At 51.8% G+C, this 19,110-nt stretch overlaps 2 protein-coding genes across 3 annotated transcripts; one reads left to right on the forward strand and one right to left on the reverse strand.

Annotated features, from left to right (window-relative positions):
• Positions 1-385: 385 nt before the first annotated feature.
• Positions 386-13,108, forward strand: dpp9 (dipeptidyl-peptidase 9). 2 transcript variants are annotated; one of them, XM_028962156.1, is made up of 21 exons: positions 386-546; positions 3,199-3,289; positions 3,373-3,611; positions 4,043-4,155; positions 4,826-4,999; positions 5,117-5,288; positions 5,378-5,488; positions 6,409-6,537; positions 6,625-6,686; positions 6,763-6,863; positions 7,261-7,438; positions 7,920-8,079; positions 8,170-8,249; positions 8,429-8,581; positions 8,701-8,836; positions 9,888-10,033; positions 10,159-10,305; positions 10,432-10,584; positions 11,378-11,520; positions 12,122-12,233; positions 12,364-13,108. In XM_028962156.1, the coding sequence occupies exons 2-21, from the start codon at positions 3,234-3,236 to the stop codon at positions 12,454-12,456; spliced, it is 2,658 nt and encodes an 885-aa protein (XP_028817989.1). In that variant the 5' UTR covers positions 386-546; positions 3,199-3,233; the 3' UTR covers positions 12,457-13,108. The 2 variants fall into 2 exon arrangements, with proteins under 2 accessions (XP_028817989.1, XP_028817990.1); XM_028962157.1 differs by having other exon boundaries at positions 5,120-5,288.
• Positions 13,109-13,682: 574 nt separating this feature from the next.
• Positions 13,683-17,024, reverse strand: LOC114769284 (angiopoietin-related protein 4-like). The gene is made up of 7 exons (XM_028962158.1): positions 15,954-17,024; positions 15,572-15,682; positions 15,409-15,478; positions 14,635-14,748; positions 14,453-14,548; positions 14,097-14,372; positions 13,683-14,024 (listed from the first exon to the last, which is right to left on the reverse strand). The coding sequence occupies exons 1-7, from the start codon at positions 16,443-16,445 to the stop codon at positions 13,867-13,869; spliced, it is 1,317 nt and encodes a 438-aa protein (XP_028817991.1). The 5' UTR covers positions 16,446-17,024; the 3' UTR covers positions 13,683-13,866.
• Positions 17,025-19,110: the final 2,086 nt, after the last annotated feature.

Raw genomic sequence — 19,110 nt, forward strand, 5'->3', positions numbered from 1 at the left:
GGACATCAAATTTTGTCTTCTGGTGATTTGCCGTACAAAATGTGACCAGATAATACTAGATCAAGGGTTTCAAGAAGAAACCTTAATTTATTATTATTTTTTAAAAAAACATTTGCACACCTTCATCCTACCTGTTACACATTTTATGTTTAAAAACATAAAATTGTAATATATGGTTCACTTGAATGCAATATATCAGGTCTATAGCAGTCGGAAAAAGCATTTCACTGCATGTCATACCGCGTATGACTGTACGTGACAAAATTTGAATTAAGAGTCTTATTATCTAGAACCGCTACTCCCCACGGTTGGTGGAATGGACGGTCTCTGCCCACGGGGACTTTTATTTTGAAGCGCGGGCCGGTCGCGTCAGTTCCGGGTTAAAGGTGCCAGGATTTCCGTGGCCTCCTCCGCGACCCAGTGACACTCCGCCTCTCGCTTTTTTTCCGGGCCATGGACGGAACGCTGAGCCGGCCGAACGCCGCCTAGACCCCGAACCGAGCGCTGACACGGACCCGGCGAGGAGGGCGGCTCACGGCGAAACCTGTGAGTGGCGAGTCGGCGCCTCGTTTATGACCGGCCCCGGTCCCCGGGTGAACACGACTGGACCGGGCCGGGCCGCCTGTGCTGCTGCTGCGGGGCGAGGCGGGACGCAGGGCCGCCGCGGTCGTGGTCCGGTGTCCGCCGAGATTCATGGGCTTTACTCGGCCGAGTCAGGAGTCACCGGAATCGGCTTTGTTGGCCGCAAGCGAAGATGTCGTGCCAATTTAACACGGAATCGTTCATTCGATGTCGTGCCGTTTTAAAACGAATCGAGCGAGAACCCGGGGATTATTTACACACTATACACAGGTCCCGATCGGCGACCCGGTCCAGGGCAGCTGCATGCGTCCTACACCGAGGGTACCGGGTCAGGAGAACCTGCTGCTCTGCTCGGCGTAGAAATCGGATATTTCAGAACCATTGTGCCCAGCGATGTCGAGGCCAGGCCACTGTATCGCATTATTATTACTGTTACTATTGTCAAAGATGAACGAAAATTGAATTATAGAATCACAGCAGGCACTCGTTACCCGTTGCGGTCCAATTTTTAACACCGAACTTTCCGGTTGTCGTTGATCTTTTTTAAACCACAAAGGTGTCAAAAAACCTGGAATCGCTCACAATGCCAGGCGAGTGGGAGAAGGTCGTGTTTTTTTTTTGGGGGGGGGGTTCGCCGAAAGCCGCTGTTTCGAACTGAGAGCCGGCAGTTAACGAGGACCCGGTGAATTGTGATGGGTGTCGCGACGCGGAAGGCCGCCCCGTTAAAAAGTGCTTCCCATTGTGTGGTTGCGCCGCCGAGCAGCGTCGATCCGGGCGGCCGGTTCTCGGGCCCGGTGAGGGCGGATTCCCGTCCTGCGCGTTGTTATTTCGCTTCTCGGCTCCGGGGTCGAGTGGCGTTTCGGGGACGGAACACGATTATTGGCGTTAGCGACGTTAGCCGACGTCGTCGGACCCGTTCCTGCCGTTTTAGCCTCGACGTCACGCAGCGATGCGCCGAGATTTACTGTCAATCCTCCTCAAATGTGGTTTGTGTTAACAAAAAAAACAACAAAATGTAAAAAAAAAAAATGTGGATTGGTTGTAATACCCGGTGAATCACGTGACTTCTCCAAATTCATAATAAAAATATGTTATATAGTCTTTCCACCAATACTAAGCAGCATTTATCGAAAATTCAAGCCTACATCAATATTGGTCCGATGTGGGTGTCCTGAAGCGTTTATTGCAGAATTCCCTTCTTTCCACAAAACGGTGACGTGATCGATGTGTGTCGAGAAAGAGACTCTTGAGCTGCAATACAATATTTTTCTCCATCTGTAGACTTTGACGTGTAGGAGATCGTACATTATTTTACAGGGTTGTGAGAGACCGGCGGCCCATTCTACTAGAACATATCTTCACGTCGACATTACCGATGCTTTCACTTTTTAACGTGGGTTATTTGTGTGTCTTGCGCCTTTAGATATAGTCCCTTCCTGAACGGTGGCTGTTGGGAAGGTGAAGAACCTTTCATTAGTTTCAGTACTGACGAGCGTTTCCACGTGACGTAGACAGACGTAGGCGGCCTGCGTGTTGTTATAATCCCACCAAAGCGGTGACCAGCTCTTGAACTGCAGGTCAGAAGGTCACAACAGGGTTTCTGTGGGTTTTTTATTTATTTATTTATTTTAATGATATTTGCTAGTTTTCCAGGTGTCTGTGTAGGTTTTTCCCTTCTTGGACTTCATTGTGCTTGTCAGGGCTTCTCATTCTGATTTGTCACAATGGTTTATGTAGGAAATTGCAAAATATTGAGGTACAGACTGAGTGAAAGTCCCGACCCTCCAGTACTGCTCGCCTAGACCCTCCACGGCTGAAGGTACGAGGAGGATGCTCGTCTAGACTCTTCTCTGTCTCGACCTCTCGGTGGTGGAATGAACTCCCCCTCGAGGTCAGAACAGCTCAGTCACTGAGCACCTTCACACGGCAGCTCAAGACCTTCCTCTTTAGAGAATATTTATGCTGCAGGACACGGGGAAACGTGTCCTCTGTATTTAACCATCACCCTTGGTGAGCGGTGGACAGCAGTGGGTGGTAGTAGCCTAGTGGGTAACACACTCGCCTATGAACCAGAAGTCCCAGGTTCAAATCCCACTTACCCTGTGTGTCTCCAGGGGGGACTGTCCCTGTAACTACTGACTGAGTCGCTCTGGATAAGGACGTCTGGTAAATACTGTAAATGTAAATGACAGCAGTGCGGGGGGACACTACCTTCGTCAAGGGGACATCAGTGGCACCATGGCGGCCCGGTATTCCTGACCCACTAGGCCACCGCGGCCCCGGTAGACCTGCGTTAATAAACTGTATTCTACGTTCTTGTCGGGGACGTTCTCCAGGTTTCGTGTCCACACCCTGGGTTGAGTGAAGGACGGGCGCTGGGTCGGCGGCGGTGTGCAGGTGGTGAATTCCACGCGCCGGTGACATGTTCCTGCCGCGGCGGCGCGGACGCAGTTCAGTCCGTGTCGTCGTGGCGAGCAGAATGAATTTCCTCGGTAGTCCACTCGATCTTCCGGAAGGTCCCCCGCGGCCGCCCGTCTGCTCTGTGCATATGCTCGTCGCCCCGATATTTCCAGTTTTGGTTGGTGGGCGTGTCTAAATTCCGCTTTTCTTCCTCAGGTTGCCAATCCTGGTGGAGGCTCGTCGCCCGGTTGATGCATAGAGTAAAGAGGGTGAAACTCGAAGACGAAACAGAAGGTAGCTGGAAAAGGTAGGCGTCGCCGCGCCGGCCACCGCCGCGCCCACGTCCCGCGGCACGCCAGTAAGAGCCGGGTCTGCGTCCGCTTTTTGCAGCTTTGCCGCCGTCAGGATGACCGCAGTCGACGAGCTCTCGGACAGCACGGAGGTGGTGGAGATGGAGGACACGCCCTTCCAGTACTTCGTGGAGAAGCACTCGTGGGACGGCCTGCGCGACATCATCCACAGCAGCCGCAAGTACTCGGGCATGATCATCAACAAGGCGCCGCACGACTTCCAGTTCGTACAGAAGCACGACGAGTCCGGCCCGCACTCCCACCGGCTCTACTACCTCGGTGGGCTCCGCCTCCCCCTCAGCCGGTCTCCGCCCCCCCCCCCCCGGCCGGTCTCCGCCCCCCCCCCCCGGCCGGTCTCCGCCCCCTCCCGGCCGGTCTCCGCCTCCCCCCCGGCCGGTCTCCGCCTCCCCCCCGGCCGGTCTCCCGCCTCCCCCCGGCCGGTCTCCGCCTCCCCCCGGCCGGTCTCCGCCTCCCCCCGGCCGGTCTCCGCCTCCCCCCCGGCCGGTCTCCGCCTCCCCCCCGGCCGGCCTCCGCCCCCCCCCCGGCCGGTCTCCGCATCCCCCCCCCAAGCCGGTCTCCGCATACCCCATACCCCCCCCCCCCCCCCCCCAGCCGGTCTCCGCCCCCCCCGGCCGGTCTCCTTTACGTGTCGTTTGTTTTTTTTTTTCTGCGGGTCGCTTCACGACGCGTCTGCGCTCTGTGTGTTGCAGGAATGCCCTACGGAAGTAGGGAAAACTCGTTACTTTACTCCGAAATTCCAAAGAAGATCAGGAAAGAAGCCCTGCTGGTCTTGTCCTGGAAGCAGATGCTGGATCACTTCCAGGTGCGTCCTGCGTGGACCTTCACGGGTCTCGCGGTTTCGCTTGGCTATCAACGCCTCGATGGTCTCGAATAGTAACTAGTAATAGTAACGCATCCCATAAATTTTCCACGTTACTTCACACGATGTTTTCAAATACAAGAGTTAAGGTCTCGTTCGGCCGTGCGGACGAGTACCAGAAAAAACGGCTGGTCCAGACGTCTGTGGCGATGGTTTTTCTGCTCATTGAAGCAAGTTGAGGCCAAGGCGCTCGCCAAAGCGGAAAGCGCAGCGAGGTTTTATTAACGGCCAGTAACGGCGGTAACGCCGCGTTGTAGATCTGATCTGCCGCTGTACTCTGATCGGAAGGTAATCGATTATGTCCACGTCTTCATCGCGATGCATCGATTATGAGAGGTTTTTCTGACTAGAAAAAAAAAAATAATAATAATAATTTTTGCTATCCATGCTGGTCTCTTAATAAATCCCTGTAATCAGAAGGTTGCCGGTTCGAAACCCGATCCGCCAAGGTGCGACTGAGCAAAGCGCCGTCCCCACACACTGCTCCCCGGGCGCCTGTCATGGCCGCCCACTGCTCACTCAGGGTGATGGGTTGAATGCAGAGGACTAATTTCACTGTGTGCACCGTGTGCTGTGCTGCTGCGTATCACAATGACAGTCACTTCGCTTTCAGGCGACGCCGCATCACGGGGTCTACTCCCGGGAAGAGGAGCTCCTTCGGGAGCGGAAGCGGCTCGGGGTCTTCGGCATTACGTCATATGACCACCACGCGCGCAGCGGCCTCTTCCTCTTCCAGGCCAGCAATAGTTTGTTTTACTGCCGAGACGGAGGACACAACGGCTTCATTGTGAGTTCACGATTGTTAAAAAATGCCCCGGGGCACTATGGGTAGCGCAACGAGCGCGTCTTTCGTAATAAATCTTTCAATGAACGTGTTGTTTACGAATGAGCTTGTGACGTTTAGCAGGCCTCCCCGATGAAGCCGGTGGAGATCAAGACTCAGTGCTCAGGGACCCGCATGGACCCCAAAATCTCCCCGGGAGACCCCAGTTTTATTGCCTTCATCAACAACAATGACCTGTGGGTGTCCAGCATTGAGACCGGAGAGGAGCGGCGTCTCACTTTCTGCCATAAAGGTCGGCATGTTTCTCTTCTGTCCGGCGGGATGACGTAACTTCCCTCCTGCTGCCGGTTAAAACACGTGCGGCATCTCGACCTCCTCCAGGCCTGAACAACGTGAAGGACGACCCCAAGTCCGCGGGCGTGGCCACATTCGTCATTCAGGAGGAGTTTGACCGCTTCACGGGATACTGGTGGTCCCCGGCCGCCCCTGAAGGTTGGTGTAGAGAACGCTCCCTTGTGTCCTGTTTGGAATGTCCTCCACATTTCACGCTGTTCCCTGCGGTGGCTGCTGATTTTATTAGGAACGTACGGAGAAATAAATAAATAATGAATCCAAAGTCACTATTGCTATTTATTTTGCCCGAGGAGACATAAATGGAATATTCAGGGTCACCACGGGTCGGGGAATTTCAGTAATTGCATTTCCAGACAGGGAATGATCAGGGAATTTTGTTAATAGGTTACAGTGCAGTAGCCAAAATGTGTGGTAGTAGCCTAGCGGGTAACACACTCGAACCAGAAGACCCGGGTTCAAATCCCACTTACTACCATCGTGTCCCTGAGCAGGACACTTAACCCTGAGTGTCTCCAGGGGGGGACTGTCCCGGTAACTACTGACTGTAAGTCGCTCTGGATAAGGGCGTCTGGTAAATGCTGTAAATGTTAATGTGTTAACTTACCCTTGCTTACTTTCCTAACATGGCCAGGCAAGTGTAAATTTCAATATATTTGGCTTGAAAATGAAGATTTTAAGGACCGGCTCACCCAATGTGATAAAATAAAAGATGCATGTAGAGAATGTCGAGGTTTCGGTTTATTCCGTTCAACACGCCGAGCTGTCGATATTCAACAACAGCGACGTTTTAAATTCTATAAACCCTTTAAATACCCTTTTCCGCTCAACACCCAAACGTTATATTAGACGTTTTCTTATAAAGGAGGTCATGGAAAGTCGTTGAAAAGTCATGGAATTTTAAGTCTGACTTGGAGTGGAAGCCTTGCGTGTTCCTTTTGTCATATTTTATCTTGATTTTGTGGATCTTGTTAAACGATGCCTGTGCGCCGCATTGGAATTTGTGTTTAGGCCGTATTGCGCAACAGAACGTGATGTTGGCGTGTTTCTGCTCCCTCCAGATGCGGACGGGGGACGGACGCTGCAGCTGCTCTACGAGGAGGTGGACGAGTCGGACGTGGAGGTCATCCACGTTCCCTCTCCGGCCCTCGAGGAGCGCAAGGCTGACGTGTACAGATATCCTCGCACCGGTGAGCCCTCGTTGCGCTTCTCACGTTCCCCATTAGATTTAAATTCTTTCGTTTTAGTTGATTTTGACGATTCTTTGGCCTACACAGGAAGTAAAAACCCTCAGATCACCCTCAAACTGGCCGAGATCAGGACGGACCACCTCGGCAGGGTAAGTGCCCCGCCCCCTTCTCGGGACGGCGCAGATCCGCCTTATCCTGCTGAGACGGATCGTCTTCTGTCCACAGATTGTGAGCACTCAGGACAAAGAGCTGGTTCTGCCCTTCACCACACTGTTTCCCGGAGTCGAGTACATTGCCAGGGCTGGCTGGACACAAGACGGAAAATAGTGAGTTGAGACGCGCTCGCTAATATCGCAGTAATTAGGACGTACAGAAATAGACCCGCCCGGCCCTGTTTGTCGCTGTGTAACGCCCGGGAGGTGACTGGCAGCTCTCACCCCCCCACTACTTCCACATTCTGGACTATATAGAACCCCCTCCTGTAAATACGTCTCTCTCCTCCCTTTCTCCTGCGTTCTCCACACTCCTAATACCCCTGGTACACGAACGTGACCACGCCCACTACCGCCACAAACGGGCGTGATATAAGCACTTATGTTATGTCCCCAGCTCATAATTCAAATGAATTATGAGTAGTGTTAGTGTCATGAATCGTACTTTTTGTTTTATATATAATACACATTTTGTTCTCTCTCTCTCTCTCTCTCTCCTCGTCTGTGTTAGTGCATGGGCGGTGCTGCTGGACCGAAGTCAGCAGAAGCTGCAGCTGGTTCTGCTGCCTCCGGCTCTGTTCATCACGGTCAGCGAAGACCAGACGCAGTGGCAGGAGCGGGCGGAGGCCGTGCCGGAGGGCGTCCACCCATACATCATCTACCAGGAGACCACCGACATCTGGATCAACGTGAGACACCCGGGGTTCCTACGGTCATTTAAAAACCGGGAAAAGTCATGGGATTTGAAAAAAGAGAGTTTTCCAGGCCTTGAAAAGTGCTGGAATACGAAATAAACATGTATGGTCATGGAAAACGAGTCACTGAAATCTGACACGTGAACGCGTAACGAACGTATAACATAGTTCCCGTAAGACTGCTCGACACGCCTTTTCACTAAGTTTAGAAGGTCTGTAGTATCTTGACCCTCTTTACATAGCGAACCACATCACATGCTTCCGTATTCCAGAACTTTCTCAGCCGTGTGTTTCCTTTAAAAGTCACGTAAATTACAGATGATCTAAGCCCAAACATGATGGAACCCACCAGCTTTTCAGGGTTGTTATAAGTTTAACTCTCTCTCTCATATATATACACACACACACACACACACACACACACACACACACACACACACACTCCATCTGACTCCATTGTGCATGTCTGCCGCAGGTCCACGACATTTTCTACCCCTTCGTCCAAACCAGCGACGACGAGATCACCTTCCTGTGGGTGAACGAGTCCAAAACCGGCTTCTGCCACTTGTACAAAATCACCACCCAGCTGCAGCAAGGCTGCCACCAGTGGTCCCGGGACTACGCCCACTCGGACGGTAAATTTTACACGCACGAACTGTGTAAAAATCCTGACTACGATGTGGAAATGAATTCTGATTGGTTCTTCGTATACATATTGACTCCAGATGACTTCAGGTGCCCAGTAAAGGAGGAGGTGGCCCTAACCAGCGGCGAGTGGGAGGTGCTGGCCAGACACGGGTCAAAGGTGAGGGCAGTTATGAGGGTAAAGTGGATTCAGAAGGTGCTACCGTCATGTCTCCAGGGATACTGTCCCTGTCACTACTGGTTGTAAGGCGCTCTGGATGAGGACATCTGGTAAATACCGTCGATGTTGCTGGTTTCCATACTGTTCTGACGTTCTATTCCCCCGGTGGCCTGGTACAGATCTGGGTGAACGAGGCCACAAAACTGGTTTACTTCCAAGGCACGAAGGACACGCCACTGGAGCATCACCTATACGTGGTCAGCTACGACTGTCCCGGGGACGTGGTCAGACTCACCAAGCCCGGTTTCTCCCACAGCTGCTCCGTCAGCCAGGTCTGAGCCACGCCCCCGTCACCCTCACACACACCCTCACCCGACAACCACAATCACGGTTACGCGTCTGGGCGACGCACGCAGCCTCGCTCACGAGCTCCCTGGTGACCTCTGTGCAGAGCTTCGACATGTTCGTCAGCCACTACAGTAACGTCAGCACGCCGCCCTGCGTCCACGTCTACAAGCTGGTCGGACCCGAGAGCGACCCCCTCCACAAGGAGCCGGAGTTCTGGGCCAGCATGATGGAAGCGGCGGGTGAGCGAGGAATTACGACCGCGTTGACTTCTTATCATCTGTTTATCTGTTCATAAAGTCCCAGGTTCGAACCCCACTTACTACCATCGTGTCCCTGAGCAAGACACTTAACCCTGAGTGTCTCCAGGGGGGACTGTCCCTGTAACTACTGGTTGTAGGACATCTGGTAAATGGGCGAAATGTAAATGCCTTCCGGGATGAAGTTGTCTCTGATCCAGACATTATTGAGCATAAAAGGGTGGAACGATATTTAAAGAGATGCAGCATCAAGAGTAAGAATTCCTTTAAGCCAGATAGAGTTTCGGCTAGAACAGAGAACTGAAGAGATTATAGACTAGTGGGGGGGGGTCATCTCAAAAGTTCCTGGTCTCTTAAAGATTATATTAGAAATAGAAGAAGCAAGATGTATGCAAAAGTATTATACAGCAAGTAAATACCTTAATAATTACGTAGTTTACGTAATTTAGTTATTCTGACTGTGGTGGTAGTGGCCTAGTGGGTGAGACACTCACCTATGGACCAGAAGACCCAGGTTCAAATCCCACTTAAAGTGAAAGTGAAGTGATTGTCACTTCTGATACACAGCAGCACAGCAGACGGTGCACACAGTGAAATTTGTCCTCTGCATTTAACCCATCACCCTGAGTGAGCAGTGGGCGGCCATGACAGGCGCCTGGGGAGCAGTGTGTGGGGACGGTGCTTTGCTCAGTGGCACCTTGGCGGATCGATATTCGAACCCGCTTACAGGGCCGCTTCCTTAACCACTAGGCCACCACTGCCCCTTACTACAATCGTGTCCCTGAGCAAGACCCTTAACCATGAGTGTCTCCAGGGGGGGACTGTCCCTGTAACTACTGACTGTAAGTCACTGTAAATGTAAATAAAGAAAAGGAAAGCAGGACCATTACCTTCCTGGTTAATGCTGGAAGTGGGGTTTTTTTTTGGCCTGAAGGCCTAAAGACCAATTCAGGAAGCGTCCTAATCGAGTAACATTAGGTCCCTCAACCATTGAGTGTCTTTTTTTTTTTTTTTTTTTTTTTTTTTCCGTCAGGATGTCCAGGAGACTACATCCCACCCGAAATCTTCAGCTTCGCTTCAAAGTCTGGCTTCGATCTTTATGGAATGTTGTACAAACCACACAACCTGATACCAGGCAGGAAGCATCCCACGATCCTCTTTGTTTATGGAGGCCCCCAGGTCAGTGGTGTTTCATGCCCTGTAATCACGCCGCTGGCTGTGTAATTCTGCGCTTATGGGGGCTTCGCGTTGGCCGGAGAGGCTCCGCCTGAACCCCACCTGACGCACGCGTCTCCACCCCACAGGTGCAGCTAGTAAACAACTCCTACAAAGGAGTGAAATACCTGCGGCTCAATACGCTGGCGTCCCTCGGCTACGCTGTGGTGGTGATCGACGGCCGGGGGTCTTGTCAGAGAGGCCTGAAGTTTGAGGGCGCTCTGAAAAGCAAGATGGTAAAAGAGGCTTCTCAACGTGCAAAAAAAAAAAAAATTGTCCCTCAATTAGAGCCACTGATGTCACTGTTTGGTTAGAACATTTAGTCGTCTGCTCTGACGCTTGGTGCGTTCTGTGGGTTTCAGGGTCAGGTGGAGATCGAGGACCAGGTGGAGGGTCTACAGTATGTGGCTGATAAGTACAAGTTTGTGGACCTGAGTCGTGTGGCCATCCATGGCTGGTCCTATGGTGGCTTCCTGTCCCTTATGGGCCTCATCCATAGACCCAATATCTTTAAGGTGAGACGTTACCTTATTTTTTACTTACTACTTCCTGTACGCGCGGCCAGGGGGATGTGGGTGACTCTGGGGAACATTCTTTTTTGAGCTGAGTAAAATTAGCAGTGAGTTCTGTTTTCCACAGACATTAATGGAATTTTCTCTTATTTATTAAACAACAATCAAGAAATCTCCAGTCATGTATGTCTGTGCGGTTACACACACACACACACACACACACACACATTTGTTTTTCAATTGGTGCAGCCGATAAATTGTGAAACGTGCTGAATAATACAGCCGCTTCCGCTAGCTGCGCTTTTTGACTGTGATATTTCAAAATAAAAGTTCCAAATGGAAAGACAGAATTATTTTAATATTCATTCATATAGAATAATATGGGGTCAAACTGCATGTGTAAATGAATAGTTCACTTTCACATGTGTGAAAGTCGTTGATAATGGTATTAGGGTTTTAACATTCAACATAACATTGAAACATTGCATACAGTCGATTGCACAGCAAGGTTAAGAGCGGCTGTATTATTTCACATTTCACCATTTATTGGCTGCTGCAATTGAAACACATACACGTTAAGTTCACAGACATACATAACTTTTTGTGAAAGTGGAGAATTCTAGGTTTTTGCTTGATGAGTAAGAGAAAATCCATGCAAAATGTTTTCTTCCTCCTGGGGGGGTTAACGGGCAATAATTGAGAGCACTGCTTTATGTATACGAGTAGGGTGTGTTTGTGTGTGTGACACTATATGTTGTATTGTTTTTTAATTTTTGTAACATGTAATAACCACCAGGTGGCGATAGCAGGAGCGCCTGTAACCGTGTGGATGGCCTACGACACCGGCTACACCGAGCGCTACATGGACGTCCCAGAGAACAACCAGCCGGGCTACGAGGCCGGATCCGTGGCCCTGCACGTGGACAAGCTGCCCAACGAGTGAGTCCCAAACACACGCTACTCAAGTCCCCTTTATTGTCATCTACCTATATACAAGTACACAGAGAGACGAGATTACGAAGCTGTGGGGAATAACACACGACACAAAAACATGACAAGGGACATTGTGCGCTGACCCATAAAATGGTGCAGGTCTAGACAAACTAGGCAGACAAGTAGCAGCAATGTGTGTATGTGGTGTATGATATGCTATGACTATAATGGTAGTGGATTAAAGTGCAGGGTGTAATGCTTCAATTAAAAAGTGCAGAAGTGATGTTCAGTTTGGGAGGGAGAAAAACCATCTGTAGATGCTTTAGGGCTTCAGATGTGGTTGAGTTGATGTGGATCCTGGGGGCAACATATCGAGGAGCTGTGACAGCCTGGGGGGGGGTAAAAGCCATTCCTCAACCCGGGAGATCTGGTTCTGATGCTGCAGTAACGTCTTCGGGTGGGCAGGAGTGTGAAATGTGTGGAGTCCTGCACGACACTCCACCGCAACACTTAACACGCCTTGACCTGCTGTTATAATGACCGGTCCTGCCATTATAATAAACCATGCGGTTGCCTGCTACTGCTTCAATTTATTTTTTCCTCGCAGACCGAACCGACTGCTTATTTTACATGGGTTCCTGGATGAGAACGTGCACTTTTTCCACACGAACTTCCTCGTCTCTCAGCTAATCCGTGCAGGAAAGCCATATCAACTACAGGTGAGAGAGCTGCGTTTGTATCAGTAAATTCTGAAACTGAAGCGTCTGGGTACTGACCTGAATTATTATTATTATTATTATTATTATTATTATTATTATTATTATTATTACTTCTTTTTTGTCCCGTTAGATCTACCCCAACGAGAGGCACAGCATCCGCTGCCCGGAGTCGGGGGAGCACTACGAGATCACGCTGCTGCACTTCCTCCAGCAGCACCTGTGAGGCGCCTCAGGACGGAATGACGACGACCCCGCCGCCCCCACGTCCTGTCCTCCGTGCTCCATCCTCCTCCTGCAGGGACAGCGCTCTGTGTCAGGCCCTGAAGGACCTTCTTCACGTCCTGCAGTATTTAATGAGGAAAAGAAGAAGAATGAAAAGAAAAAAAAAAAAAAAAAAACTTACAGGCCGTTGGTTTTTAAGTGGAGAGCAAATTGGCAAAATGAGAAGAAAACCATGGACATGTGAACGGATCGTATAGCTTGCTAGCCTTTCTCTGTATTTTCTTCCACGTTTTTTCGGTGCCACATCTAGTCAGTTTTTTTTTTTCCCCCTCCCGGGGGAATCCACATCAATTTGCCAAACGTCTCCCACCCATCCTCCTCCTCCTCCTGTTACAGCAGAGCTGAATGAAACCCGTACGCACACACACACACACACACGCCGACACATGCGCATTTGTCCCGGACGAGCTGACAAATCGGACTCGGCACCCTGGGCTTTTACTTTCGTGCTTTCGTGTAACATGCGGTTTATCTTTGTCTGTGTCTTTCTTTCTTCCGGCCGGGCGAGCCTCATACTTAATGACCCCCGACCCTGCTCCACCCTCGACCCATATTTTAAGTGTGTGTTATTAAAAAGAAAATATTTTTATGAATTCTTATTCTTTTATAATGAGTGTACAATGTAGCAGCTCATTAAAAGACTGCAACCCTGCTGTCGAAATGGTTGGGCCGGACGGGCCCGCTGTAACGGCACTTTTAGTCGTGTTCCGGGGGGGGGGGGGGCATTTAGGATTTTAACTATCAGCTCCTCACGGGACGAGGGGGAAACGACGGCGTCAGACGAAGCGAGGCGGGCGCGTCTACCACGCTGTCGGCCATGAAGGCGCCCGCTGGTTTTATTACTATAACTCTTTGTTTTTAAACTTGTTTGAGGAGATTATGGCCTTAACTTGCAGTTCCTTGTGTTGTTGTTTCTGTTTTGCCCGAGTTTCAGTGTGATTTAATTTTTTTTGGATTCCCCGCTGCAGTACCGCAGCCCCGCCGGCAGGTGGTGTGTGTTTTATTCACGGTTCTCCGGGGCGGCCGGGTGTGGGCGGGGCCGGAGAACGCCTTCCAAACTTGCCTGTATTATTCACAATGTTGGAAATTCATGTCATGTGGAGATTAAAGACGGGCGAGGCTGGAAAAAAAAAAAAAAAAGACATTTATTCTTCAATCCATCGCAGTTTGGGTGGCGACGATGCAGTTTTATTTATTTATTTTTTAATAACGTCTAGTTTAAATTACTATTTAAAAACACACACAACATCACGAACACATATTTACACTCATTCTCTACACGTTCTCTATTCCCATCGCGGTCAATGTGACCGAACGAATAAACTGGCGGCTTCGTGACGTCACGACCAGCTCAGGCGGCGGGCGCCATCTTCATGGCCGTCCTCCTCAGCCCCCGCCAGGGCTTCCAGAACGCGGCCTGCCGCCACTGCTGGCGCGCCACGCCCCCCGGGGGACCCAGGTACCGGCCGTTCAGGTTGGACTGGCCGCAGCCGCCGAACCACCACCCGCCTGGCGGAGACAGAAGCGGTTAGTTTGTGGGCGTCGTGCGGCGGCGCCCGCTCGAGTCTTCGCTGGTGGTACCTGTCAGCCGCTGGGCGCAGTTGACGGCCGGCTTCTGGTCGTGGTCCCTGTCCGCGGTGGAGAACGGGAGGCCGGTGCCGGTCGCCAGGCCGCTCTGCAGGGCCTCGGAGCCGTCCGGCTGGAGGTGCAGGGCGTAGTTCCTCTCCGCTCCGTCCAGACGGAAGCGGTACCTGACCGACCTGGACTCGCCCATCCAGTCGGAGAACTCCAGCTGCATGATGTGGTCTCCTTGCCCGGCGAGCGCGTGCAGCTTGTCCAGCCCGAGCCAGAATTCACCTGAGAAGATGAAGAGAAGGTGGTTCCGTCTGATGTGTCGAAAGCACCCCACTCCGCCCCAGGGGCTCCGCTTTCGTTACCTGTCAGGCTGCCGAAGCCATTCTGGTAGTCGGCCCACGGCCTGTTAAAATCCACGGACCCGTCCACACGGTTCTGGATCACGGTCCAGCCCGGCCCTGTGAACGGAGACACGGACGGGTGAGGTCGCCATGGCGGACGTGAGGCGAGACGCGGCTTCGTTCTTATTATGGTCGCGGCTCACCGGTCGCCATGTCGCAGGAAACGGAGAAGGGCTCCGAGCCGCGGGGCCGGACGAGGTGGAGGCCGCTGGTGTCGTTCCCTCTCAGGAACAACTCCTGGCAGCCCGAGGCCAGCTCTGGACCGGGGCAGAGGAGAAAATAAGTTACTTCTGAAACTCGGCTGACGGGGCGAGAACGTTTCTGGACTTTGAAATGTTGATGAGCCGCAGTGCAGACAGGGCGCGTCCCTGGACAAAAAGTCAACCCCCGCCCGCTGTGGCGCGGAAGGTTTATTCCTTCGCCATCGGTGATCTCAGCAACGTGTCCCGCAGCTTCGTACTCGAGTGCTGGTCACCGTTCTAGAATGAAGTGAAACGGCTACGATGTTCCGTCCAGGTACATTTACATTTACAGCATTTACCAGACGCCCTTATCCAGGGCGACTTACAGTCAGTAGTTACAGGGACAGTCCCCCCCTGGAGACACTCAGGGTTAAGTGTCTTGCTCAGGGACATGATGGTAGTAAGTGGGATTTGAACCTGGGTCTTCTGGTTCATAGGCGAGTGTGTTACCCGCTAGGCTACTACCATCCTTGATTCTGTTGAGTATCTTATAATAACATATCTTCATATCCATGTTTTGTGCTCCACTAATGAACTACGTGCGTTTAACCCCGTTAGAGGGGATTATGTACGGGTGGGGAGCTTCTGTCGGATTAATGATTCATTGTCTTCTGGACGGTTATTGGTGAGGTTTAACATCAACATTTGATTAACGTCGCGTGGTGAACACCTCACCTTCTGGAGGCTCGGCTGGGTGGAGCTCCGCCTTCTCCTGGACGGCGGCGTTCAGCTTCCTGCGCCTCACCTGAACCAGAGGAGACAGCGGTTAGAAGCCGGCTGGTCTGGAGCATCTGGGGGGGGGGGGGGGGGGGGGGGTTCGGGGCGAGGCGGCGCTGACCTCCGCCTGCAGGTCGTGCAGGAGTGCGCTCTGCCTCTCCAGACTCTCCTTCTGCTGCCGGATCTGCTCCACCAGCTCCTCTATGCGCCTCCCCTGCGTCTCCAGCATCAGCTGCGGTTACGGAGAGCCGGCCGTTAGAACGCGGCCCGCCCGCACCGTCATTTCACACAATTCGAACTCCTTCAGTGAAAAAACATCCAAATTCTGCACGCCGGCGAATATTAATCTCTGCAATTCTATAATTCCACTAATCTCCATCTACCATCTTGGTTTGTGTCTTCATATGTACCGAAAGGCCATCTGTGCCGTGATAATGAGTTGGTTTGAGATTAATCTGGCAACAGATGGCCATTTTGGACCATTCTGGACCATGTGCTTGTACCTGCAGCATGTGTGCATTGCTGTGGTTGCCGCTGCTCCCCTGGAGGTTGTCCACCTTCTTCTCCAGATGTCCAATCCTGTCCCGGACAGACTGCCCCTCTGTGCTCAGCTGCTCCACGTGGTTTTGCAGCTCGGCGGAGGCGTTCAGCGCCTGCTCCTGCCTCTGGCCCAGCTGCCTGGTCTTCTCCTTCAGTGCCTCCCCTTCCTTCTGCAGGTGTCGGGTGACCTCGTCCAAGCTGGAGAAAGAGCCGTCGAAGGCCTGAAGCTTGGCGCCGAGCTCCCTCACCTGGCCCCTGGTCTTGTCCACATGCTCCTTCAGGCCGTGGCCCAGCTGCAGCAGGCCGTGGGCCAGCACGTTGACGTCGTCCCACGAGGCGTGCTGGGTCCCCTCCCTCCCCGCGGCCGCAGGCTTCTTCTCGGACGGATAGCCGGTGGCGGCGGGGACCAGGATGGCTGCGAGCAGGACCAGCTTGGCCGGAGACGATCCTTTCATCTTTCTGCAGTGTCCCTGTAATCAGAAATGCCTCTGCCGAGCGGCACGAGGAGCTTATATGCTCCGGCAGGCGGGCCCCAGGGCCATTCTCATTGGTTCAGCCCTCTTCTAGGGGGCGTAGCTGAAGCCTCTCGGGTTTCCCTCCTTCTCTGCCTGCTGTCAAAGCTGGTTAGTCATTCAGCGGAGGACTTGGACCCTGATGCAACGCTGCGTTAATGTGAAAACGCGCATTAATGCTTCATCTTCACGCAGGTCACATGAGCGCGCAACCAAAACACACAACGATCCCCAAACATGCGCAGGAGACCTCGCGGTTGCACGCAACCCCCGTCATTTTAATAAAAGGAGCGCAGCTCAGGGCAGCACTTTCGTAAAAGGGGGCCGGGGGGGCTACGAGATGGTGATTTCGGCCTGTGTGAGAAGTAGGGGAAAGTTCAAGCCCGGGGTATCGTCGTCATGGCGAACGTGTTTCCTGTAGCGGAGCGGCGCGGGCGGCCGGTGCCTGATGCAACGCGCTTTGTGCATTTCAGCGCCGGCGAATAATGCAGTTATTTTGGGGTGCAGGCCGCGGGGGAAGAGTGGGACGACCCTTTAGCTAATGCTGCATGCACCCTGCACCACATAAAATGGTTTAATTTGTCATTAAACTACAAAGACTAAATGAGTGTACTATGACCATTTATCATGCAGTAATCAAACTTTATAAAAACATGACATTTGCTGAATCGAGGTGCATTTTGAGGAGGAAATATCCCGCCAGACCTACTTCCCCAGTCGGCACATGGTTGAAGCTAGAAAGTATAACAAAATGCTTATGCACCCCAGCACAGAACAATGTCGACAATTCCGCATGACGATCATTTTAATGATTTTATTTTACTCAAATCAATTTTGCATTGTCAAAAACATCAATTCTGCTGTAATTCACCCTGAAAATTCACCGTAAATATTCACACAGTGCGACTGGGTCGAACATGAGGGCGTTCCATGAGCCCTTCTCCCCCCTGACCGGCCTGCGTAGTTTTACTAAGTAGCGAAACCAATTCAGGTTTTTCATCTTCCCGACAGCAACTCGCGAGCAGTTGGGCACGGGACTAGGAGTAAAACGTGGTAGACGGGCCGGGTGTTGGTCTCGGTAAAATAACGAACAATGTCTACAGATGGAGAACAACGTTGTCTCTTTCTCTACACATTTTGTGTCCTTGTTTTCACGAAAAACAAAGGAGATTCTGCCATAAACGCTTCAGGCACATCAATATTTGATCAATGTTCCCTGCTCTCTGTGGGAAATTCCTGCTGACAGCTGGGCTGGGCGTTCCGGAAACCTTTTATATCGTTTTCAGAATGTGGAGGTTTTGGCCAGAACACCCACATTTGTCTTTATTACGTGCTTAGACGGAACGTAGTTTTTCCTCCTGGTCCCGTGGTGCAACGGGCTGCATCCCACTGAAAATACATTTTATTTGGTCTTATCAGCAGTAGTGGGTGTTTAATAACCTGGAAACCTCTGGGCTGCAGATCAGGTAGGTGCGTTCCTAATAAAAACGGCCAGTGTCCGACAGTAACCGCTGCATGTCGAGCACGCCCATCCCGGACGGTTTCACACTCTCCAGGGTCAGTGTGCGAAAGGTTGAACTGTGGCCCAGCTGCACCTGGAGCTCCAGAAGCCCCTCGTTCCCGGACCACGGCATCATAACGGCCTGGTGGCCACGCCCTCATCGTGAAGCTTTCCCCCAAACCGCTCATAAGAAGACCGTGGCTAATTCTGCACAGGCTTCAACATACGGCCCTTACATACATGATGAAGGGCCGATGAAGGACTGACCCTTTACACAGATTCCCAGAGCGCAACATCTGCATCCTCTGTATGGGCAGACATGTGGAAGCGATGCTCTGGATTCTGAAGCTGCCTCCAGATGCAGATGTCATGGATCATTGCGATTTTATTCCACAGCGGGACTCTTAGTATTTATTTCGCACTGAGAAAATGTTGATTCTGGATTCATTTTGTCTACATTGCTGTGGATCTTTGGGGAAAAATGCACACCCAGGAGTTCCTGGGCCTCGTGCAAGACAGTAGATTGGCTCCTCAGGTGCCTGAAATACCATCTGGGGGTCCATGAATCTCCACTCTTCCCTGATATTGTCCACTGTCTGGTCTGCTCAGGTCTGCCTGTTCATGACAATCCAGGGAAACTCTATTTTCATCCTCACAACCTTCACCCAGTTGGACGAGGTGCAGTGCAGTGTTATTGAACCCCCTGCTTCTGTTTAGACTGAGATAAAGATGTGGCGGCGGAATGATTTCTTCTCGCCTGTTGATGTTCTGTCAAAGCAAAAGTCGCCCTGACCCGTTCCAGCCATGTTCTTGGGCTTGCAAATCACAACAAACGTCATGCCTGTATGGTAACAAACAGAGGCTTCGCTGACCTCTTTAGGTCAAAGTTCACTGCAGCCTGCTTAGTAGGCAACATGAGTAAAAGTGAAAAGATGTAATTTGGATTCTTAGTCATGTGTGGCTCAGCGAAAGCTTTTCCTCCAGTTCAGAGACCTGCACCTGATCACCCTTCATCCCCAGAAGGATTTAAAGGTCAGGGGGCAGTGGTGGCCTAGCGGTTAAGGAAGCGGCTCCATAATCAGAAGGTTGCCAGTTCGAATCCCGATC

Source organism: Denticeps clupeoides, chromosome 19, assembly GCF_900700375.1.
Source record: "Denticeps clupeoides chromosome 19, fDenClu1.1, whole genome shotgun sequence".
Classification (NCBI taxonomy): domain Eukaryota; kingdom Metazoa; phylum Chordata; class Actinopteri; order Clupeiformes; family Denticipitidae; genus Denticeps; species Denticeps clupeoides.